The following is a 25,820-nucleotide window of genomic DNA, read 5'->3' on the forward strand; positions in this document are numbered from 1 at the left end:
CTTACATGACTTCAGCATCGCGATGGGAAGCATTAGAATCTGTAGGAACTACTGATATTTCATGAAGAAAAAACACACAGAAGTTGTAAATGTTGATTATCTTAACCTCTGCAGAAGCGGGCTGTGCCTACCAACCCTTCAAATTTCAGATCACCTAAAATCGTTCCGCAGGGCCATCTGTTTAAAAGGTAAATGCTTACTGTAAAAAACAAAATAATAATGACTTCACTATTGTTGAATGGTGCACAACAGCAGCATAAACGTTGCACCCTTTCACTCTATGCCCGTGCTATATTGAAAAATGAGTTGTATGCACAGTCTGATGTCAGCCCAGGATATGACTCAAGATTGTTTACAGTGAGGCAGGTAATATGTAGATGCCTATCGTGATGCTAAATATATCGACTTTGAAACAAAAGCAAGATTAGTTGGAACTGCCAGGATTTGAGACTGGGACCTACGGGTTAAACACAGATATCTGCTGCGAGCACCTAACCTGCTGTGCTACCTCACTAGCTTCCAGGACTGCTCATCCAACAGAGAGCCAAGGCTCATATCAGCATCCAACCAATCCCAGCAATGGAGCTATAAAACAGAACCCAAAGCAAACAGAGATCAGGCCTGTGCTTATAGATGAACATGTTTCTATCACTATAAATTTCCTCAAGAAATGTTAGCTAAAGCCTGGACATTTGAAGTACCCAGGCAGTGTATCAATTCTGAACCAGGTTTTTATAATCTGGGCGGCAAGAAATTCAACCACCCAATAGTAAAGCATTAGATTTTGAATTTTTAACTGTATTTTCACCTCTGTGAGTATTGCTTTTATGCACTTCTCTTGCCTATTTCTGATGTATATAATAGTGGTTCATAATAACAAGCCCATTAGCATGTGCAGAGAAAATCAAGATTTAATTTATTACAAGCAGTAGACAGCTGTAACAGAGAGAACATTAAAAAAAACTATTCAATAAAGGTAATTCAACATAAATGGAAATTATTTCAAAAAGGAATTCGGGCTACACCCTTGTAATGTGTGCACTTAAATTGTTGCACTAGAGGACGCCGTAGAGCCGGTGAAGATAATGGGGTTAGAAGAACTTCATTGGCGACGATGCATAAGCACTCAATTTAATTGAATAAATAGTCGCCCTGGGTATGTTTCCCAACAGACCAACAAGCATCTGCCTGCAGGACCCAACCGACTCCTGCGGAGTTAGAAATTTACTAAACAGAGCTGTGACAGCCGGTCTGAGCGCAGATCATTTCCACAACTATGAAACTGGTGTTATTCTCACAGAGGCAGCTGCCCCAAAACACAGAACAAAGACCTAATCTAGGGGACAGCAGGATCTGGCTTAGGCGAAATACTTGCCTTTTATCTTTCAAGCACACGTAAACACGGGTAAGTGTTGGATTAAGGGTTTCTGTGTCTTTTTCTGATGGCAGTAGTTCAAATTGCAGCTGGCATTTTAAGACACAGTAATCTCCTGTGTGTTAGTAAATTTGGTACCTGTTTCATTAACATACCATTTATGATTTTGACAAAATGGAGCGTTATTTCCTGTGAGTGTTAACGATGAATCTAACATAGAGGGCCGCAATCACTTTCTTCAAAAGCTTGTTAAAACATTGTTTTTTAAGTGCTTAAGAAGGATGATTCCATGTCACTGGAATTCCATTTAACCCTGGATTACCATTTTACACACTGGTGCCGCTACAAATCCTGCAGCACGCACCAGAGGCAGTCAGATCCAGGCCTGCCAAGTATCACGCATCAGACGTGACAATAACACATTTCAGTGTGGTGTTCCGCATCACCGCACTGAAATGCATTGTCATGCATTTTAATGCACTGTCTCACTCTGCTGTAGCCTGTACCAGCGCTGAAACTGGCTATGCAACCAGGCTGCTAGCGCGTGCGCCGGCTCTGATCCACGCAGACTTGCCCGCCCTGGCGCTGCCGCCAGCAGGCTCAGGAAACAGTTAAGGATCTCGTGCACTGTTGCCTGCTACAATGTATCCTGCTGGGCTGCATTAAAATTCCCGCCCGCGGCACGGCTGTCACAGTCATTACTCACTACTAGGCCTGACGTCACCCCCGGCGAGGCAGTCGTGTGCCCAATACCGCATAGCTGCCAAGGTTTCAAATTGCTATGTGTGACATTTTCATAATTTCAGTGTAATTATATGAGTGACATTTCAATGACTATGAGTGACACTTTCTCGCGAGCAAAATGAAGCAATGAAGACGGGGGAAACATAAATATCTGAAATTACAACCATTTGAGCAACAAGAAACTCCAAGAAAATCTGAAAACTGCAGCAAAGCACTAGAAATCATTGCCAGCCTATGGCCCCATACCTGCCAGCCATCAATCAGGAGAACATCAGGACTCCAGGGCCTCTCTCTGTCCATGTGACGTGGGGCACCCAGCCCAACAGGAAGGATGTGTGAGGCTCCAACATGAACAAGACAAGTTACACAGGGTTCCAGGTATCTCAGCTACCTGTCACAGAATCAGTGAGCTGACTCACGCGCAGACAGGCTGAGCACCATTATCCTCACAGGCTGAGGCCGGCGCAATAATCTCCCATACAACATAGCCAAAACTGTTGGAAACCTGTTAAAATTACCCCCATGTAGTTTTGAGAAATAAACGGCAAACTTAAGGTGGCCAGAATGTAAACACACACTCTTGTCACAGCCTGGGCCTCTACAAGCAGCCATGCCTGCAGCCATGTCAATGCAGAACTCCTGAGTGAGTTTAACACGTCATGACCGGACTGGCACCCCACTGGCTGCAGGCAGTTGCAGTTCACGGGCCTGCCATATGGAGAGTAAATGAACATATAATGTTCCCTGGCAATGAAAAAACGGCTGAAATGCAAACTGGTGACGCTTCAGCAGGCAAGGAAGCCTGTTTGTTATCATAGTAACAAAGTACAGTGGCTTAGTCAAATCCTATTTTTCATATTCAAATGTTAGTACCCATTTGTAAGAATTATTCTGTGCACGGTGACTCCAGACAAGCTGTCTTAGCTTGTTTTCTATGGCCAGATATGGGTGTTGTGCGCAGAGAATCTACTTGCCAGGCAGAACAGCTGTCTCTGTCCCAGTCTTACAGTACTGGTCCTTTACACGCACAAGACCGAAGCGTTAGAAAGGGGCCTTCACAAGAAGAGATTGCACTACACTGACTCGGTCTCTGTCACTTGAAAAAACGGCAGGAATGCAATCCGGCGATGCTTTATCAGGCAAGGAAGTCTGTTTGTTATCATAGTACAGCGTAACGTGCAAAATGGGTGAAATCAGGAGCACAGTCCCTCGGTACACTCTAGTTTAATGCAATAGTTTTTTTTTATGAGCTGCAGGTGGTGAGACGTGTAAAATAAACTGCCTCCTTTCTTAAGTCACTGAAACAACTGCATTTAGTTTCAATCAATCAATCAATCAAAACAGTCTTTATTTCGAGTATTTCATCTTAAAAGACATTTAAAATTCATCAAATACAATTAAAAAGTTAATGTATTATTTATAACAATTTAGACTAAAAACTATTTAATAAATAACAGGTTAAGATCAATAAAAAAGTATTAAACATACATAGACTTTGACTTGAAATTCATTCTACAGTTGGGGGTAATGCTACGCTATAGTATGTATAACCAGTGGTAAAATTTCACCTTTTCCGTATAAGCCACGCCCAACTAATATATTTGGCTAGACCGATGACCACAAGAGAGGAAGTATCAGTCTTTAGGATCCTTCTAGCGGCCTGGGCTGATCTGACACCTAGTTCACGACACACAGGTCGCAGCCAGGCTCGCCTAGGTTGGTAATATGCCGGGCATACAAATAAAAAATGATCTTCTGTTTCGACCAAATTTTTACAGAATGGGCATTTATCAGTGCCATTTAAGGACCAGCTAGAAGTAAAGGAACCTAAAGGAAGGGTACCAATTCTGAATTGGTGGTATAATTTCCGATCCAGCTTTTTGGTTATTACGTCCCAATATACTTCTAAAGATGATTGATCCTTAATAGACAAGTACATTGAGGTCAGGGAACCACCAGTAGAAGGAGTAAATCGTTTTTGTGAAGCCCAAAGCCAGTAGGCATCCCTATATATTTTTTTAGTTTCACATTTATGTCCCACTTAATTCCAACAAAGGACGTTTTAAACAGATCTGCATACAAACACATGGCAATTGTTTTTCAGGAATATGTATTTCTAGATATTTACCAACGCGTTTTAGAGCATCAAAGTGAGGGATTCCGGAATATCGGTAGTATGGCTTATTCAAACCTTATTTTCATATTCTCATTTTAGCATGGTTTTATACCGATGTTTTGTGGAGACAGTCCACTTGCCAGGCGGGACAGCTTACTATCCCAGTCTTACAGTACTGGTCTTTTACAGGCGCGAGACTGAAGTGTTTTGGGGCTTCACAAGACATGATCAGGTCAGATATATCACTCCACCAAATCTGTGACTTTGACTTACCAACTGTTGCCGCGCAACTCAATCACTCCCTCCCTCCCTCGGCAATTGACTCGGTGGGGCCGGCGGTCATATTTACTGCAGCTGAGACATGCTGTACATCTGCTCCTCGTGATTCCCAACCCACTGGACAGGCACGTTCGTGTGCCCCAGTCTACCGAAGCAGGCTGCCTGCCTCTGCAAGCTCGGCTCCTTATCAGGCACAGGGCCTGCACTGGACGGCTAACTGCTCAGTTCGTAAAGTGGCGCACTGTTAGTTGCATTCACGTGAGTCATGTGACTCCACCACGTCACGTGAATGCCGTGCCGGCTGGCCCGCAGCAGCATGTCTAATAATGAATGCTCATTGCTACAGCCTGCGCAGCAATTAGCAGTGATTACTGTACTGAGTGCAGTACAAAAAACCGCCCCCCCGCCCCACCCAGCAACAAAACCGGCCCCTGGCCCAAAAACCGGCCCCCACCCCTGGCAGCCTACCGGGGGATAGCCCGGTGCCCGGCAGTGCCAGTCCGGCCCTGTTCGGAATCTGTTGAGAAAGAACGATCTTATCGGAGGCAGAGAAAACTTTTCTATTTATTTCTTGTACTGTAGCTCGTTCATTAATCCTCCAGAATTGGAAATCTACTGAAATCGTCTCACATTTGAAATGGTTTAACAAAATGAAAAGGACCCGAGAATTTGAAAAAGCTTACGCCAGACGGGTCGGGGCATCCAGGAAATTTGAAAAAAATTGGAAGTGTTTTATTGATTTAGAAAAGTTGAAGGCGGAATTGTAGTATTCACTTTATACATTGATGCTGTAGTTGTATTATATTGCACCTTAGAAGCATTTGCACTTTATATTGTTGCCCTTTTTGATATTTCAGGAACTTTTGCAAGTTCCACTGGTTATTGCACTTTAGAAAAGTTTAAAGAGGGACTGCAGTACTTACTTTTCATACCAATGCTCTAGCTATATTGTATTGGACTTTAGAAGCATTTGCACTTTATATTGTTGCACTTTTGTTTGTATTTCAGGAACATTTGCAAGCTTATTGGACTTTAGAAAAGTTCAAAGAGGGACTGCAGTACTCACTTTTCATTTCAATGTTCTAGCCGCTTTGTATTGCACGTTTAGAAATATCTTGCACTCTATACTGTTGCATTTTATTTAAACTTGTAACCGTATTGATTATTGTACTTTATCTTAAATGATTTGCACAAGATCAATACTGGACGATGATGATATTTGCTGCTGCAGTTGAATATTTCTCTTTCTTGTATGCAAAGTTTTTTATCTTGAAAATGGAAGCTATGAAAATTGATTTTGTATTACTGGGTTCTTCACTTCACTTTTTTTTAATTTTTTATCGATGTTTTTTAAATAGATCATGTATTTATGAACTTATGTATCCAAAGCTCTGCTCAATAATTTTTTTTTTTTAAGTTCTGATCAAACGAGCTTTTAGGTTAACAGCCAATGCATAGTGTTCATAGAATGCAATTACAATACCCACTGACAAAGAATTGCAGAACATACAGCCTCAAAAAATCTGAAAAGAAATGAGAGCGTAAGAATTCATAAATGATCTGCATCACAATGTAGTTGGGCAGCCTACTCATGAATAGATAGCGAGTTTTTACTAAATGCAATGTTTTGATGGTACACTATTGGACAAAAGGGCCACGATAAGGAGTCATGAGCAGTGCTTAATTTGTGAAGGAATAAGTACTGGTGCCCAACGCTCTGCTCAGAATTCCCCGGCTGCTGCAATTAAATGCTGGTGTGCTCAATAACAAGGCAGCGTAGACTTGAATCCACTTGTCTCGGCTATCCACTACTAAATGCTCAATGCCCATTTATCTCTCTCTCTCTTGCAGGTTCCTGCTTTCTCCATTTATGATGATTTTTCCATCTTTCTCTTCCTCCGTCTTTCCTCTTTGTTTGTTTTTCCATCCCTTGCTCTCAGTAAATGTCTCTTGCAGACAAGTAAGTGCTGACCCCCCAAAATGATATCATTTGTAGTTCACAGGCTATGAATCTAACATAGAGGGCCGCAATCACTTTCTTCAAAAGCTTGTTAAAACATTGTTTTTTAAGTGCTTAAGAAGGATGATTCCATGTCACTGGAATTCCATTTAACCCTGGATTACCATTTTACACACTGGTGCTGCTACAAGTCCTGCAGCACGCACCAGAGGCAGTCAGATCCAGGCCTGCCAAGTATCACGCATCAGACGTGACAATAACACATTTCAGTGTGGTGTTCCGCATCACCGCACTGAAATGCATTGTCATGCATTTTAATGCACTGTCTCACTCTGCTGTAGCTGTACCAGCGCTGAAACTGGCTATGCAACCAGGCTGCTAGCGCGTGCGCCGGCTCTGATCCACGCAGACTTGCCCGCCCTGGCGCTGCCGCCAGCAGGCTCAGGAAACAGTTAAGGATCTCGTGCACTGTTGCCTGCTACAATGTATCCTGCTGGGCTGCATTAAAATTCACGCCCGCGGCACGGCTGTTACAGTCATTACTCACTACTAGGCCTGACGTCACCCCCGGCGAGGCAGTCGTGTGCCCAATACCGCATAGCTGCCAAGGTTTCAAATTGCTATGTGTGACATTTTCATAATTTCAGTGTAATTATATGAGTGACATTTCAATGACTATGAGTGACACTTTCTCGCGAGCAAAATGAAGCAATGAAGACGGGGGAAACATAAATATCTGAAATTACACCCATTTGAGCAACAAGAAACTCCAAGAAAATCTGAAAACTGCAGCAAAGCACTAGAAATCATTGCCAGCCTATGGCCCCATACCTGCCAGCCATCAATCAGGAGAACATCAGGACTCCAGGGCCTCTCTCTGTCCATGTGACGTGGGGCACCCAGCCCAACAGGAAGGATGTGTGAGGCTCCAACATGAACAAGACAAGTTACACAGGGATCCAGGTATCTCAGCTACCTGTCACAGAATCAGTGAGCTGACTCACGCGCAGACAGGCGGAGCACCATTATCCTCACAGGCTGAGGCCGGCGCAATAATCTCCCATACAACATAGCCAAAACTGTTGGAAACCTGTTAAAATTACCCCCATGTAGTTTTGAGAAATAAACGGCAAACTTAAGGTGGCCAGAATGTAAACACACACTCTTGTCACAGCCTGGGCCTCTACAAGCAGCCATGCCTGCAGCCATGTCAATGCAGAACTCCTGAGTGAGTTTAACACGTCATGACCGGACTAGCACCCCACTGGCTGCAGGCAGTTGCAGTTCACGGGCCTGCCATATGGAGAGTAAATGAACATATAATGTTCCCTGGCAATGAAAAAACGGCTGAAATGCAAACTGGTGACGCTTCAGCAGGCAAGGAAGCCTGTTTGTTATCATAGTAACAAAGTACAGTGGCTTAGTCAAATCCTATTTTTCATATTCAAATGTTAGCACCCATTTGTAAGAATTATTCTGTGCACGGTGACTCCAGACAAGCTGTCTTAGCTTGTTTTCTATGGCCAGATATGGGTGTTGTGCGCAGAGAATCTACTTGCCAGGCAGAACAGCTGTCTCTGTCCCAGTCTTACAGTACTGGTCCTTTACACGCACAAGACCGAAGCGTTAGAAAGGGGCCTTCACAAGAAGAGATTGCACTACACTGACTCGGTCTCTGTCACTTGAAAAAACGGCAGGAATGCAATCCGGCGATGCTTTATCAGGCAAGGAAGTCTGTTTGTTATCATAGTACAGCGTAACGTGCAAAATGGGTGAAATCAGGAGCACAGTCCCTCGGTACACTCTAGTTTAATGCAATAGTCTTTTTTTATGAGCTGCAGGTGGTGAGACGTGTAAAATAAACTGCCCCCTTTCTTAAGTCACTGAAACAACTGCATTTAGTTTCACATTTATGTCCCACTTAATTCCAACAAAGGACGTTTTAAACAGATCTGCATACAAACACATGGCATTTGTTTTTCAGGAATATGTATTTCTAGATATTTACCAACGCGTTTTAGAGCATCAAAGTGAGGGATTCCGGAATATCGGTAGTATGGCTTATTCAAACCTTATTTTCATATTCTCATTTTAGCATGGTTTTATACCGATGTTTTGTGGAGACAGTCCACTTGCCAGGCGGGACAGCTTACTATCCCAGTCTTACAGTACTGGTCTTTTACAGGCGCGAGACTGAAGTGTTTTGGGGCTTCACAAGACATGATCAGGTCAGATATATCACTCCACCAAATCTGTGACTTTGACTTACCAACTGTTGCCGCGCAACTCAATCACTCCCTCCCTCCCTCGGCAATTGAATCGGTGGGGCCGGCGGTCATATTTACTGCAGCTGAGACATGCTGTACATCTGCTCCTCGTGATTCCCAACCCACTGGACAGGCACGTTCGTGTGCTCCAGTCTACCGAAGCAGGCTGCCTGCCTCTGCAAGCTCGGCTCCTTATCAGACACAGGGCCTGCACTGGACGGCTAACTGCTCAGTTCGTAAAGTGGCGCACTGTTAGTTGCATTCACGTGAGTCATGTGACTCCACCACGTCACGTGAATGCCGTGCCGGCTGGCCCGCAGCAGCATGTCTAATAATGAATGCTCATTGCTACAGCCTGCGCAGCAATTAGCAGTGATTACTGTACTAAGTGCAGTACAAAAAACCGCCCCCCCGCCCCACCCAGCAACAAAACCGCCCCCCGGCCCAAAAACCGGCCCCCACCCCTGGCAGCCTACCGGGGGATTGCCCGGTGCCCGGCAGTGCCAGTCCGGCCCTGTTCGGAATCTGTCGAGAAAGAACGATCTTATCGGAGGCAGAGAAAACTTTTCTATTTATTTCTTGTACTGTAGCTCGTTCATTAATCCTCCAGAATTGGAAATCTACTGAAATCGTCTCACATTTGAAATGGTTTAACAAAATGGAAAGGACCCGAGAATTTGAAAAAGCTTACGCCAGACGGGTCGGGGCATCCAGGAAATTTGAAAAAAATTGGAAGTGTTTTATTGATTTAGAAAAGTTGAAGGCGGAATTGTAGTATTCACTTTATATATTGATGCTGTAGTTGTATTATATTGCACCTTAGAAGCATTTGCACTTTATATTGTTGCCCTTTTTTGATATTTCAGGAACTTTTGCAAGTTCACTGGTTATTGCACTTTAGAAAAGTTTAAAGAGGGACTGCAGTACTTACTTTTCATACCAATGCTCTAGCTATATTGTATTGGACTTTAGAAGCATTTGCACTTTATATTGTTGCACATTTGTTTGTATTTCAGAAACATTTGCAAGCTTATTGGACTTTAGAAAAGTTCAAAGAGGGACTGCAGTACTCACTTTTCATTTCAATGTTCTAGCCGCTTTGTATTGCACTTTAGAAATATCTTGCACTCTATACTGTTGCATTATATTTAAACTTGTAACCGTATTGATTTTTGTACTTTATCTTAAATGATTTGCACAAGATCAATACTGGACGATGATGATATTTGCTGCTGCAGTTGAATATTTCTCTTTCTTGTATGCAAAGTTTTTTATCTTGAAAATGGAAGCTATCAAATTGATTTTGTATTACTGGGTTCTTCACTTCACTTTTTTTAAATTTTTTATCGATGTTTTTTAAATAGATCATGTATTTATGAACTTATGTATCCAAAGCTCTCCTCAATAATTTTTTTTTTTTTAAAGTTCTGATCAAACGAGCTTTTAGGTTAACAGCCAATGCATAGTGTTCACAGAATGCAATTACAATACCCACTGACAAAGAATCAAGCTCAGAGATGAGGAAAGAACCACTGCAGAACATACAGCCTCAAAAAATCTGAAAAGAAATGAGAGCGTAAGAATTCATAAATGATCTGCATCACAATGTAGTTGGGCAGCCTACTCATGAATAGATAGCGAGTTTTTACTAAATGCAATGTTTTGATGGTACACTATTAGACAAAAGGGCCACGATAAGGAGTCATGAGCAGTGTTTAATTTGTGAAGGAATAAGTACTGGTGCCCAACGCTCTGCTCAGAATTCCCCGGCTGCTGCAATTAAATGCTGGTGTGCTCAATAACAAGGCAGCGTAGACTTGAATCCACTTGTCTCGGCTATCCACTACTAAATGCTCAATGCCCATTTATCTCTCTCTCTCTTGCAGGTTCCTGCTTTCTCCATTTATGATGATTTTCCATCTTTCTCTTCCTCCGTCTTTCCTCTTTGTTTGTTTTTCCATCCCTTGCTCTCAGTAAATGTCTCTTGCAGACAAGTAAGTGCTGACCCCCCAAAATGATATCATTTGTAGTTCACAGGCTGATGTGCTTCCTGGTCCATCATATGCACAAGGATCCATTGCACCAGACTCACCTGGTTATAGCAGTGAAGAAACTCGCCAAGTTGATAGGCTAGAATTCGCCGTCGGTCCATAAGTGGGAGACGCCGACTTGGAAGCACCATTCTCAGGGACTGCTGGAGATTAGCAGCAGCTCTTTTCAGAAAGCGCACAACCAGCTCCTGCAAGAAACGCAAAGGCACTGTCACTAGCAAATGGTGAGAGAGCCCAGACATACAAGCATACTAACTAGCAAATAACATTCTCATTGCAGCAAAGTGACAATTTCAATGCTAATGTGCCTTTTGGGCTTGGAAACATTTTTATGTATTTATTTATTAGGGCTGCTGTTAAGAGCTTGATATTGATTTACATCCAGTTCAGGGCTCTAGACCAGGCTTTTGAACTTGTTGGTTTACTATTGAGAATTTGTGATATTTTGCCATTTTGGTAAGTCGCCACACAGTCTTTGTGAGATTTCTAGAGTAAAGACATTTTTGAAAAGCATGGCTTGAGATCTTTCTTCGAACGTGGCTTATTAGTTCTCTCCCTCGATTCAGTTTATAGTGTATGAATTGGCTGTGCTTCTTCGCTAAATATGTTACCCTTGCCACCTTCCATCTTCTCACATTTAATGGCTATGTTCCTTACGTCACTGTCACTTCGAATCTTCTTCGGTTAAAATCTCCTTTCCCTGTGAACACTTTCTTTCATATTCACTGACTCTGCTCCATTCTGAGTGGTCTTCTGTGACACATTTTAAGGCCCTGTCTTTCACTGTCAACACTTGCCTTGTCCAATAACCACGGCTGTGCTACTTCACAGAGTGCTTCTCTTAATACACAACATGTATGAGAGCTATTCAATTTAGTGTTCCCAAACAGCCAATATTTCATGGTGGCACTCCTTCACTCAATGGATGTCCTACCCATTCCCACATTTCATAGCTGTCTTCTTTACTGACAGCACTTCTTTCAGCATTCCAAGGGTGCAGACATTCACTTACTGCACCTGCCTCACAACATCCATATGTGTTCTCTTTCAGTGAGTACTCCTCTTCTCGTGTTTAATGGGTATCCCCATCACAGCTTCTGCTCTCCTCTTATCAAATGAGTACAGTCATGGAGTGTGGTGTGTTTCTCCTTTCCAAATTCTGCAGCCACTTTCATTGAGTGCCCACTTTTTCCACACTTCATAGCTGTTCTCCTTGCACTAGGAGTTCCCCAATCTCAACATTTGCTACCTCTGTCCCTTCGAAAAATTATCCTCATTTCCACACTCCAAAGCTGCGATATGCTCCTTTCCAACAGTCCACAAATGTGATAGTTCGTACCCCCTTCCCTCATTCCCTGTGCTCCAATCAATAAGTATCCTCCATGATTCCCTTCTTTAATACTTCACCATGGTTCTCCCCTAGGCCAGGCTACTGAACTGGCATGTCCACTAAATATGCTGCCTCATCCTGCATCTTCAAAACACAGAACAAAGCAAATTAATTTGTAGTTGTGAATATTGGGGTTGACAGCTCTTCATTTGGTTTGTGGGAACCTTTCTATTGGTGTTGAGAATTCTGTGCATTGGTGTTGGGAGCTACTATGGATTGAGATTGGAAGCACCGCAGAATGGTCTCTTTGGATCGTGTTGAGAGCTCTAGGTGCTGATGTTGATAAATCTCCACCCAGGTGCTGTAACAGGTAGCTCTTTATGCATGTGCTGTGGCTTCTGCACTGGCTTTGGTAGCTCTTTGTTCAGGTGTTGCCAGCTGTCTGCATGCAGCCACTGCAGTGCCCAAACCTGCATGCCCTTCATGTAGGTGAGGGCACCGCTCCATTGGTGTTTGGAACTCTCCACACTAGTGATTGTTTAACAGCTGCACATTTCTTTGTGATGTATATTAGGTAATCCCACTGGGAATTCTGTGGATCACGTTGTGGACTTAAAGCCATCAACGTCATAGGTAGTTAGAAAAACTGGAAGATCAGTGAATTAAGGCATACTCCAAACATTTCTTCTAGGTTTTTTTTCTTTATAATTTGGGAAATTAGGATCCAATAGCTTTCTCAAAATAAAGTAAGAAAACAAGTTACTTACCTGTAACTACAGTTATCCAGTATTGGTATCTTAGATTCACATGCCTGAATCATTCCCCGTCGCCGAGGCGGGAGTCCCACGGTAAAATACTAAAGCAGTGCCTAAGTAAGTAATAGTAGTAGGCTAAAAGAAAGCCAGAGGCCTAAAACTTAGTAGCTATCTACATCATTATACGAAAAGAACTAAAAAATAGTTTCAGCCAATCAGCTACCAGCACCCTCTAGAACCTTCCCAGCAGAGGCAGTTCTCCTCAGATTTTCTTAGCACAAGTGGGAAACAAGGATCCCAACTAAAGAACTGTCTCGCCGGGGAGGAGGGTGGGTGCATGTGAATCTATGAAAGATACCAATACTGGATAACTGTAGTTACAGGTAAGTAACTTGTTTTCTTATCCAGTATTGGGGTATCTTTCATAGATTCACATGCCTGAATCAGAATAGCAAGCAGTAAGCTAAAACAGTGTTGTTTGCGGATGGTGGGAGACAGGATTCATAAACTCCCAAAACGCATCCAGAAAGGTTGGAACATTAATAAGCTAGTTATACTGTCAAATAAACAGAATGCACTTTTAGAAACACTACCTATGAAAGGCAAATTTAAAATATATAGAAATGCATAAATTCGAAACCATTAACATAATATATATAACACATGAAACAGTGCAGTATAGATAAAAACGTAAATCTAACCTTAGTGAAAAGGATGTTGAAGAACGGCTTATCCTACAGCTGCATCCTCCTGCAGAGCAGATTGCAGACAGTAGTGTTTCGTGAACGTGTGGACATTCTTCCATGTCGCAGCACGACCGATGTTTTCCAAAGTTACTCCGGCAAATAATGCAGTAGAAGCTGCCATAGTTCTGGTAGAATGCGCTTTGACCTTTCTTTGTAAAGGTTTGTTGGCTTTGTCATGACAGAAATGAATTGTCGAAGCCAGCCATCTGGCTATTGTTGCCTTAGTTACAGCAGTCCCAAGTGTAGCTTGACCATAGGCTACGAACAATTGATTGGATCGCCTGATGTCCTCAGTCTTCTGTAAATAGAACTTTAAACAACTTTTACCATCGAGTGAGTGTAATTCTCGCTCCACTGGCGTGGCTGGATCCGGAAAGAAAACTTTAAGCTTTACGGGTTCATTTAAGTGAAATTGAGACTGTACTTTAGGGATGAATTTGGGATTCGTCCGGAGAGTTACATAATCCCTAGAAAAATGCAAAAAGGGTTCTGAGATAGTGAAAGCTTGGATTTCGCTAACCCTTCCAGCCGATGTAAGAGCTAGCAAAATAGCGACCTACCATGTGAGAAACTTAAGATCAGCTTTGTGGATAGGTTCAAATGGTCTTCTCATTAATTGAGCCAACACTGTGTTTAACTCCCACTCTGGAGGAGGTGCACGTCTCGGAGGGAAAACTCGAAAGAGTCCTTTCATAAATTGTTTGACTAGCGTAGAGGAACAGAGCGAAGGTTTATTAGAACTCTTCCTGAATCTGGAAAGAGCAGCAAGATGAACCTTAATTGATGAAAACACACGCCCAGCTTTGGCCAGGGATAATAAATAAGAAAGAATTTGTTCCACAGGAGCTTGTATAGGGTGGACATCATTCACATCACACCAATGACAAAATCGCTTCCACTTTGAGCGATAAGTTTTGACTGTACTCTGGGTACGAGATTTGGCTAGAATTTCACGACAGTCCTGAGAGGTTTAGATCTTTGAATTCTAAGAAATCAGGAGCCATGCGTGCAAGCGCAGCGACTGTGGATCTGGATGAAGTATTTGACCCTTGTCAACATCGTGAGAGTTGGTACTAGATGGATAGGATTGTCCTGAGATAGAAGAAGCAGTTCCTGGAACCAATACAGTCTTGGCCAACGGGGTGCAATCAGGATGAGACGGCAACCCTCCATCTTCATTTTGCAGAGCACTTTCGGAATCAAAGGTATCAGAGGGAAAAGCGTACGCACAAAGCCCTGACCATCTCATGGACAGGGCATTCCCTCTTGATCCCTGTTGAGGGAACCTGCTGGCGTAATATTGGCATTTCCTGTTCTCTCTTGTCGCAAACAAATCCAGTGCTGGTTTGCCCCAAACTTGGAAGATTCTGTTCACCTGCTTCTGCTCCAATTCCCATTCGTGACAGCCCGAGAGAGACCTACTCAGGGTGTCGGCCAAAGTGTTGTGAAGCCCCTTGACATGATCTGCTCTTAGGGTTATCTTGTGGGCTGTAACCCACTCCCATAGCTCCTGAGCCTCCTGCGAAAGAGACAGCGACCTCGTTCCCCCCTGCTTGTTGATGTAATACATGCTGGTCGTATTGTCGGTACGGACCAGCACTGCAATCCTCGGGAGAAATGCTTGCAGGGAGAGAAAGATGGCGCGAAGCTCCAATCTGTTGATATGCTGTTGACGGTATTCTTGGGACCATCTTCCTTGAATATGCAAGTCTTGGAGATGGCCTCCCCATTCCTCCATGGAAGTGTCTGTTGTTAGAATGAATTCTGGAGGAGTTGGTAGAAAAGAAAGACCCGGAGCCAAGTTTGCCGTCTGAGACCACCAATGCAGAGACTCCATCATGCGTGATGTTACCATGATGGAGTCGTCGAACGACCCTGCGGCTTGCTACCATTGCAGATGCAATTCTTCCTGCAGAGGTCTCATTCTGAGTCGTGCCAACGGTACAAGGTTTACTGCAGATGAGCACATCCCCAGAAGAGAAGCGAATAGCCGGACAGAAATTGACTTTCTTTTTGTGATTGATATTGCCAATTTTTACAGACGGAACTGGCGGTCTTTTGACAAGAATGCTTTGCACTGTATGGTGTCTAGCATTGCTCCCAGAAAAGGAATCAGTTGAAGAGGACGCAGTTGAGACTTACTTTCCTTGAGAGTGAGGCCTAGCGCTGAAAAGAGACGCAGGCATACTGAGATAGCCTCTTCGGTTGTCTGCTTCGAAGGACCCTTGAGCAACCAATCGTCCAGATAAGGAAACACTTGTATTCCTAGGAGATCTCAGTCGCTGCCACTGGTGCGAGACATTTCGTGAACATCCTTGGTGCCGATTTCAGTCCGAACGGAAGCACCTTCAACTGATAGTGGACGCCAGCCACTGTGAATCGAAGGTATTTGCGATGCTTGGGATGTATAGGTATGTGAAAGTACGCGTCCTCTAGATCCAGAGAAGCCATAAAATCCCCTTTGTTTAGGCAGCTCAAAACTCGTGTTGAGAGCTCTAGGTGCAAGCGTAACCATCCGGAAACTCTGTTTCTTCAGAAATTTGAATCGGGCGCCACTCTCCTGATTTTTTCTTGATGAGGAAAAAGCGAGAATAATACCTGGTCCCCTTTTGAGATGATGGAACCTTCTCTATTGCATTCTTGCAGAGCATTTTTAAGGCTTCTTTGAACAGTAAGTGAAGACGAGGGGAAGAGGTACCCCTGGGCGGGGGAGTAGTTGGTCGTTTGATGAATTCCAGGGTGTGACCGTTGTTGACTAGGTCGAGAACCCATCGATCCGTAGTGATCTGTTGACACTTGTGTGCAAAAGCTGACATTTTTGCGCCCATGGGGAGGGAGGGAGGGATGACTGGCGTCCTGCGTAACTCATTGTTTTCTGTTGGTATCGCGACCCTGATTGTTCGATCGCTTTCATCCGCCCTGGCGAGAGAATATTTGAGGAGGATTGTCTGTAAGATGATCGTCCGTAAGGCTGTCTATACTGTGTCTGGTATTGTCTATTTTGTTGATTTTGATACCCTCCTCTTGATGCAAAGCCACGACCCCTTGCACCTCGGAAAGATCCACGCCTATATTGGAGAGCAGCCAATGATTTAGCCGTATCGGTATCCGTCTTAATAGCAAGGAGGGCCTCATCTATGTGTTTTCCGAATAAGGACTCACCATCATAGGCCATGTCTATAATTTGTACCTCTGGCCTAAAAGATGTTGCTATAAGCCATCCTTGCCTTCTAAGTACTGCAGCACCAGCGAGTTGTCTAAAGTTGGTGTTAGCGATGTCCAGAGCGCAGTCTATGATCTCAGATGCGGCTCGTTCTCCCTCCAAAAGTATCTTCTTTGCATCTTGTTTACGGTCCTCAGGGATGAGGTCCATAAATTCCAACAACTCTGACCACATCTGGCAGTCATAACGGCCGAGGATGGCCAAAGAATTTTCTGCTTTAATGGAGGTTGCTGCCATAGTGGAGAACTTTTTACCTATAATGTCCAACCTCCGTCCTTCCTTATCTGGCGGCGTTGATATTGGCGTAGCTGGATTTTTGGATCTTTGTTGGGCGGCTTGTGATATAACGGAATCTGGTCGGGGATAACCAATCAGACAAGATGGAGTTTCCGGAGGAGCACGGTACGTTTTGTCAATGCGAGGGAGGACAGCCGGTATAGAGGCAGGCGTTTTTTATAATTTTTATCCCTTCATTCCAAATATAATCAATGATGGGAATCGCTCTTGTGATCTTCCTGTGCTCTTCTCTAAAGTCATGCAAAAAGCAATCCATCTGTTCCACCGTGACTGGCAATTGAAATTTGGTTGCAGCACGTTGCATCAGGTTGTGAAAGCCGCCAATATCCTCAGGAGGAGAATCCAAAGGTTGAGGAATGGGTGGAGAAGGCATTGGTATGATATAATCATCCCAAGGATCCAAACTAGTATCTTTATCAGGCACTTCACCCTCTTCGACCTCTTCCTCATCAGAGGAAGTAGTATCATGGTGTGATTGTGGTACTGAGCCAGAAGGGTGAGGTGGCGAATTTGGTACTTCCTTCTGCGGCAGTGAGTCTGACTCTTCAGCAGGTAATGGTGGTATGTCAGGGTCAGCCTGTTGTGGGGGAAACCGTAGGCGGTAATCCGCCAGCATGGCCTGGAGATCTTATATGAGTGTAGGAGGAAGATGACTCGTTTCCCTATGATCCCAATCCCTTCTGGGATGTCTGTAATGTGGTGTAGAGAGGCCTTCCTGGTAATAGTGTTCCTGGTAATCCTCTTCCTCAACTTCATCTTGGCATTTTATGTGAAGTTCCGAGGGGTGCCGAGCTATGCCGAACGGTCCCTCAAAATCTTCCTCATCAAAGTCCTCATCCTCTACATAAGTCTCTAGGATATGAGATGGCAGAAGAGGAGATATCTTGCTGTAATCCTGTCTATGGTAAGTCTTTAGTTGAAAATGAGTATAAGAAATAGGCGTAGTTTGAGAAACTGGTGGAATCGCCCTCGAAAAACTCCTCGTCGACGGGCTCTTTGTCGTCGACGTCGACTGGCTCTTCGTCGTCGACTGGCTCTTCGTCGATTGGGTCGTCATCGACGGGCTCGCCGTCGACGGAATCTTCGTCGTCAACGAGCTCGATGTCGACGTGGTCGTCGACGGAGACTTAGAAGATGAACTCTTCGTCTGTGAATCTTTCAAAACAGGCTTTTTAGACATAGTAGAGATCTTGGAAGACACAATAGGTGAAGAGATAGCCGTAGTGGAGACTGTAGCCGTCGACAGAGGGGCAGCAGAAGTCACAGAAACCGTATGAGAGGAAACCAGAGTTAGAGTCTTCACCTGGGTTTTACTCACGGTTTTAGAGGCTGAAGGTCTTTTAGATACCTCAGAATGCGAAGACAGCAATGATCCAGAGGATAATTTTAGTGACCTCTGTGAATGGTCAGAAGCTTTATGAGAAGCCTTGTGATGCTTTCTTCCTTCACTGGAAGAGCTGTTATGCGAGCTAGCCCTTTTACTAGACGTCGAGGCCCTGTCATCCTCTTTAGCCGAGGAAGATTTCAACCATAAAAGCAGCCTTGCCTCCCTGTCCCTTAAAGTCTTAGGAGGGAAGGTCCGGCAAATTCTACAATCCTTAACGAACAAGTTACTTACCTTCGGTAACGATGTATCTGTAAGAAACATTAGTTAGTTAGATTCCTCACCTTAGAATATCCCCAGGCGTCAGGCTGGATCCGGAAAGATTTTTGTAGCAATACCCCTTGCGCGTCGCTAGGTGTCGTCTACGGCCCGCGTCCGTCGTTGGCGTCGTGCGCCTGAATGACGTCGGAGTACTTAGACGCTGCCCTTGCACGCTGACGTCAGTTCTTGTACATAGCTTTCCGCGCCAGGAACTCAGAGCCATGCAAGAGACCGACACTGGTGCCAAAAAGTCTAGGGCCCTGTACAGGATGACCTTAACCCTAGATGTCGGTTCGCAGAGCGGGGAGGATGGGTGGATCGGTGAGGAATCTAACTGACTAATGTTTCTTACAGATACATCGTTACCGAAGGTAAGTAACTTGTTCATTTGAAAGAAACACATTAGTTAGATTCCTCACCTTAGAATAGATACCCCAGCAATACCAACCCCGGTGGAGGGTCTGCGAACCAAGATCACACCAGAAAGTCCTGGAGAACAGAACGGCCAAAGAAGCCATCTCTCCGGACTTGGCTGTCCAGGCAATAGTGCTTGGCGAACGTGTGCAGTGAGGCCCACGTCGCCGCCTGACAGATGTCCTGCAAGGGAACTCCCCGTCCCAGGGCAGTAGTCGCCGCTGTGGCCCGGGTGGAATGGGCTCTCAGCCCAACAGGAGGGTTTTTTTTCGCCAAGGAGTAACAAACCTTAATACACAAGACGACCCATCGTGAGATGGTCCGCTTGTGTACGGCTCTCCCCTTCTTAGCACCTACGTATCCAACAAAAAGTTGGTCGTCCACCCGGAACTGTCTGGTGCGGTCCAAATAAAAGGACAGCGCACGTTTGAGGTCCAGACGGTGGAGCCTCTCTTCCTCTTTCGAAGGATGCAGAGGCGGAAAGAAAGTGGGCAAAGTGACCGATTGCCCGATGTGAAAGGAGGTCACCACTTTCGGAAGAAAAGAAGGACGAGTCCGGAGGACAACCTTGTCCGGATGAACAGAAAGAAAGGGAGGCTTAGATGACAGAGCCTGGAGCTCACTCACACGTCTTGCCGAGGTTTACTGCTACTAGGAAAGCAGTCTTAAGAGTCAGAAGACGAAGTGGACAATTGTGAAGGGGCTCAAAGGGAGCGCACATCAGAAAGGTCAAGACAAGATTCAAATCCCACTGAGGCATTACGAAGGGGACAGGAGAAAACATGTGAGTAATGCCTTTAAGAAAACGCGAAACAGGGGACTTGAAAAGAGAAGGCTGATCAGGAAGCCGTAAGAAAGCAGAGATTGCAGAAAAATAACCTTTCAAGGTGCCCAGAGCAGAGCCCTGCTGGGTCAAAGAAAGAAGAAAGAGTAGAACCTCCGAAAGAGGGGCGGAAAGGGGATCCACAGCCTTTGCTGTGCACCATGCCACAAATTTGTTCCACTTGCAGGCGTAACCGGATTTTGTGGAGGGACGCCTGGCTGCCAGAATCACATCACTGACTTCAGGAGGCAAGTCAAATGGCATCAACTGTCGCCGCTCAATCTCCACGCATGAAGGTGGAGACTGGACAGGTTCGGGTGGAGGACCGTATCAGTATATTTGTTATCATCCATGCCCTCATAGGTTGGAGGGAAAAGAGGTCCATTGACTAGTCTTGGAGAGGGTTTCCTAGTAGGTGGGGGGGCAGTAGAGGTGAAGATGGCAAAGGGCAAGTGGAGGAGACAGTGGGACAGGTACAGTAGGAATTGCAAATTGTGGAGGATGGCCAGCTGAATACTATGGTAACAATCCTTGGAAAATTTCCATTATCTGTTAAAATGTATACATAAAAGCCACAGGAATTTGGACCATCTATGGTTCTGTAGGGTGTCTCAGAGGAACATATGAGCATGAATTATGAGGAACATAATTCTGCTGATATTTTTATTTATGCTAAGGTTCATCCTCATTCATCTCCGCCTCAAAATCTGGAAAGTAACATACATTCAATTGTGTTGGGTAGTATGCAGTGTGTGAAGCAAGGTCCCTAGCATGTTCCTCTTATACTGACCCCAAAATTTGGGACTACAGTTATGTTGTCACCCTTAATGGAGACCAAACAGGTACAGAATATAATGTTGTTGACGATGTCATTGTCACCAAAAGTATTGTCATCTTTGATAGTGTTGACATCGGCGGAATGGACATTGACGGTGTTGTCTTCAATGTCACCATCGTTGTCAGCATTTCAGTCAATGTCATCATCAATGGCACTGTTGTCAACATCGTCATTGACTGGTTTGCCATTATAGGCTTCTCAGTCGATGCCACCAGCATAGAAGACGATGGTAAGGAAGACCTATGTGGTGTCATCGTCAACAGTATTACCGTCGAAAAGGACTGCTTTGTGGTTGTGGACAACAGAATGCCTTCTGAGCATCTCTTCCTTTTTGTAGGAGGTTTCTCATCAATAGAATTAATTTTTTCACAGGCTTTTTCACAGACTAAGAATCTCCCTTTCTGGAGTGTTTACCAGCTCCAGTTTTAGTGTGTAAGGAGGTGGCTGCAAGTGTTGTACTAAATAATTCTAATTCTGGAAACTGTATAAGTCCCCTATTCTGCGTTATCTTTGTGGAAGTGCTTCGAGGGGCTCTTTTCACGAAATCCATAAAAAGGAGGAAATTCTCTTTATCCAGTAAATATAGTGCCAACCTCTTCTCTTTGTCCTTGAGAGTTTTCGTAGTAAAGGTATTACATATGTCGCAGCGAGAAGCATTATTACTAGGATAAAGGCTAAACACACTGGGAATGTAGATGAACTGTTTATACCTTTTTCTGTCCATAGGATGAACAGGATTTGAAGAGAGACGCTTCCTTTCTGTCAGCCATGGTGACAGTTGCTGACAATATCAAAGGTTACCTCTAGCCCAGAAATAGCCAATAACTATAAAAGCAACTCAGAGCACTGTAAAAGCTGAAGGGTTAGTTCAGTCCTAGGGTAGACCAAGAAAGTAATAATTTTGAGTTCACTGAGAGGTTAGAGCTGAGCTGTGCCTGGGGACTCTCTCACACATGAGGTGCAGTAGAAATTGGAACTATGGTGGCCCCCAGGAATGGGGGGGGGGGGAAGAAATCTGATACTGCCACCTTACTGGCTAAAGTTCAGGTTGCTTCAAATGAGGTGGATATTGTACTAAACAAACAGTGTTGTTCAGGCCTTTGGCCATTTTAACAATGTCTACTCACTGCTTTTAAATGTACCAGGGATTCCCAGCCTGATGAAGGGGAAGGATTTAAGCATGCGAATATATAAAAGAGGCAGTTTTGGGGAAATTCAGCTTTCAAACTCAACCAGCTATAACCACAGAGGATTTTACATGTAATATAGGTTTCATTGGCAGAATACTAACCATGCACTAACAGTTCAGGGCAGAAACACATTAGGAATGTTTTACCCAGGGCACAATGGCAACCTAATTTAACACAACACAGGTAACCCTCAACTGTGAATAAACCTTCCAGGAACTGTTCCATAATGTGTGAAAACCCAAGGCATGTTGACTGGTGAGGACAAACCACTGAAAGAGATAGTCAGAGTTAAATCTACTCTTACCATCTGCTCATCCTCCTTGGCAGCCCAGGTATAGTTTTGACTCTGATCCATATTTTCCGTGTTCAGGCGCTGACGAACTCTTTGCAAATAGGCTGAGAATGCTAATCGAGCCTGTACTTTGCTGCAAAAATAAGAAGGAAAAGCGTTGGAAAATTGCCACAAGAAACACAGGTTGTCATGTTACTAGGCCCACGAGTTCAAAACTCATTTACGGCCAGTTGTACAGTACCGGAGCTGGGCAAACTACCTATTGCACCAATGTGGACCCAGACCAACTAATTAACATGCATTGACTGCACAATTCAGATTATGCATTGACTGCACAATGCAGGCAAAGCTTTATTTTTCTTGCCTGAATTATGTATGGATGTGAGTATAAAGCCGTAGACTTACAAGGGAAATCAAAACTTTGCTCCTTGATTGTATAGCACAAGGCACCAAGTCACAATTAGAAGCAACCTTAAAGGGACTGGAATCGGAATAGAAAATCAACCATACATCCTGCTTCGGAGAGGCATGCTGCTTTGCTAAATAGCTTGTGATTGGTCACAACATGTATTTTTCTTTTTAATTTATAATCATTTAATCACAAATTAAATCTCGTTAACAAGAAAAATACATCATTGTACAATTTGTGACCCTCACATGCACTGCAGGTAAGGTACAATAAGTTGTCCCATAAAATACTGAAATGGGATGGGGAAGGCGGGGGGGGGGGCGGGAGCAGAGAGGAAGAATTTGTATCTCTTATTTCAATAATGCACTTCACAAAGAACTTGTCAATATCAAAATATGAAAAATGGTTACACATATTATTTATGAATATAAAGAATCCTGAACAACCTAGGATATGTGATTACAAATAATTATGCACTATCCCAATCATTTTAAGGGGCCACTTTGACCCAAAACTCTGTCATTCAAGCAATGGCGAAGATTTGGGCCCAGGCTCGCTGACAGTTCAAAATGAACACCAACATACATGAAGGGGGTCCCTATGGCATAATGTGCACATTAGCATTGGAGGACAAACACTCCACTGGGAGCTGTGAGAACAGGCTGGTATCCTAACTATTGACCAGCTTCTTACACAGTGGAATCTTAAGACATCTGAAATGCTCAAAGAGCAATATGATTTACACATCCATGAGCACTGATAATACTCTGCCACTGCCTACACTGCAGACTGGCTGTGCTACTATGGGAATTAACACAGGTGCCAATAGTGTCATATCTTCAACGTTGGCATAGCACAAGGGGGTAATGTCAGGCATATATATTCCATTATTACACATCATTCCAAACCCGTAATAGCCAGGCTATGTGGCAGGTGGCAAGAAAAGCTATAGTTTACATGGAACAGGATTGGAAAGGGGTCCTTCAGAACTTAGGGAATCCAGTTGAAATTCTGTGTCTTCAAATCAATTCATGATTGGTATTAGAGCCCTGGGTAGGTATGGAGAATGGGTTTACTGCACATTTGAACTGTTGGCGATATGCTCAACCACATTTTGACACTGGGCATGTTCTACATGATTGTCTGGGCATGTTCTCATTATGGGCAGAAATAGGGGGCACTCTTAACAGGTCCTTAAACCTACCCATTCCTTTTCTATGGCACTTGATAATGCTTCATGACACCACTGACATGCCCAACCTAACAAACCATTAACACCGACGCACAAGTTACTACTTGTGTAACAATATATCTGTAAGAGACATTAGTTAGTAATAGATTCCTTACCTTAGAATATCCCCAGGCGTCAGACTGGATCCGGAAAGTTTTTCATCAGCAGTACCCCTGCGCGTCGGTAGGTGGCGTCGTGCGGCTCCGCGTCCGTCGCTGGCGTCGTATGTGCCGAGATGATGTCACGGAGATTACTTAGGCGCCACCCATGCACGCTGACGTCAGTTCTGTACACGACTTTCCGCGCCAGGAAAGCAGAGCCATGCAAGAAATTGACCACTGGTGCCATGAAACTAGGGCCCCGAAAGGGAGACCTTAACCCTAGAAATCAGTTTGCAGAACGGGGAGGATGGGTGGGGCGGTAGGGAATCTAACACTAACTAATGTCTCTTACAGATATATCGTTACACAAGTAAGTAACTTGTGCATCTGAAAGAGACACATTAGTGATAGATTCCTTACCTTAGAATAGATTACACCGGAAAGTCACGGAGAACAGAACAGCCAAAGAAGCCGTCTCTCCGGACTTGGCTGTCAAGGCAGTAGTGCGTGGTAAACGTGTGCAGCGAAGCCCATGTAGCTGCCTGACAAATATCCTGCAAGGTAACGCCGGATCCCAAGGCTGTAGTGGCCGGCGTCGCCCTGATAGAATGGGCACGCAGCCCCACAGGAGGCTCCTTCTTAGCCAGCGAGTAACACGCTTTGATGCACAAAACGACCCACCCAGAGATGGTCCGTTTGTGCACGGCCCGACCTTTTTTGGCACCCACGTAGCCAACAAAGAGCTGGTCATCCACCCGGAAATGTTGTGTGTGCTGCAGATAGAACAAGAGCACATGTTTTGGGTCCAGACGGTGGAGCCTCCCTTCCTCTTTTGAAGGATGCAGAGGTGGAAAGAAGGTGTGCAAAGTGATGGTCTGCCCGATGTGGAAGGGCGTGACAACCTTTGGCAAGAAAGAAGGGCGGGTCCTTTAAAGCACTTTGTCCGGATGAACAGAAAGGAAAGGAGGTTTAGAAGAAAGAGCCTGGAGCTCACTCACTCTTCTGGTGATAGCTACCAGGAAAGCCGTCTTTAGAGTGAGAAGACGTAAAGGACAGTTCTGAAGGGGCTCAAAAGGAGCGCACATCAGATAGGTCAAAACTAGATTCAAGTCCCATTGAGGCATTATGAAAGGCACAGGAGGAAACATGTGTGTAATGTCTTTCAGGAAACGGTTAACAACCAGGGACTTAAAGGGAGAAGGCTGATCTGGAAGCCTTAGAAAGGCGGAGATGGCCGAAAGATAACCTTTGATAGTGCCCAGAGCAGAGCCCTGTTGGGCCAAGGATAGTAGGAACAGAAGGACCTCAGAAAGAGGGGCAGAAAAGGGATCCACAGACTTTGCTGTGCACCATGCCACAAACTTGTTCCACCTGCAGGCGTATACCGTCTTAGTGGAGGGACGCCTGGCTGCCAGAATGACATCACATACTTCGGGGGGAAGATCAAAAGCTGTCAACTGTCGCCGCTCAATCTCCACGCATGGAGGTGGAGGCTGGACAGGTTCAGGTGGGGGACCGTCCCCTGCTGCTGCAACAGAAGATCCTCCCGAAGCGGCAGTCGGATCGGGGGATCGATCACCATGCTTTGTAGCTCAGGATACCAGTATCTTCGTGCCCAATCCAGAACCACAAGGATGACTTGGGCCCGGTCGCGCCGAATCTTCTTCAGCACTGAGGGCAGAAGTGGTATAGGCGGAAAGGCGTACAACAGACCGGAACTCCACTCGCGACAAA

General features: G+C 44.6%; 1 protein-coding gene across 8 annotated transcripts in view; it reads right to left on the reverse strand.

The window, feature by feature from the left end:
• Nucleotides 1-25,820, reverse strand: part of TTLL5 (tubulin tyrosine ligase like 5) — a 1,306,640-nt gene that overhangs the window by 687,251 nt on the left and 593,569 nt on the right. For all 8 annotated transcript variants that reach the window (XM_085626706.1, XM_085626705.1, XM_085626700.1 and 5 more), the window contains 2 exons: nt 22,358-22,478; nt 10,834-10,980 (listed from right to left, as the gene is read on the reverse strand). In XM_085626706.1, the coding sequence (XP_085482832.1) occupies nt 10,834-10,980; nt 22,358-22,478 (268 nt within the window). The remainder of the gene's footprint in view (nt 1-10,833; nt 10,981-22,357; nt 22,479-25,820) is intronic.

This window comes from Triturus cristatus, chromosome 9 (genome assembly GCF_964204655.1).
Source record: "Triturus cristatus chromosome 9, aTriCri1.1, whole genome shotgun sequence".
Taxonomy (NCBI): Eukaryota; Metazoa; Chordata; class Amphibia; order Caudata; family Salamandridae; genus Triturus; species Triturus cristatus.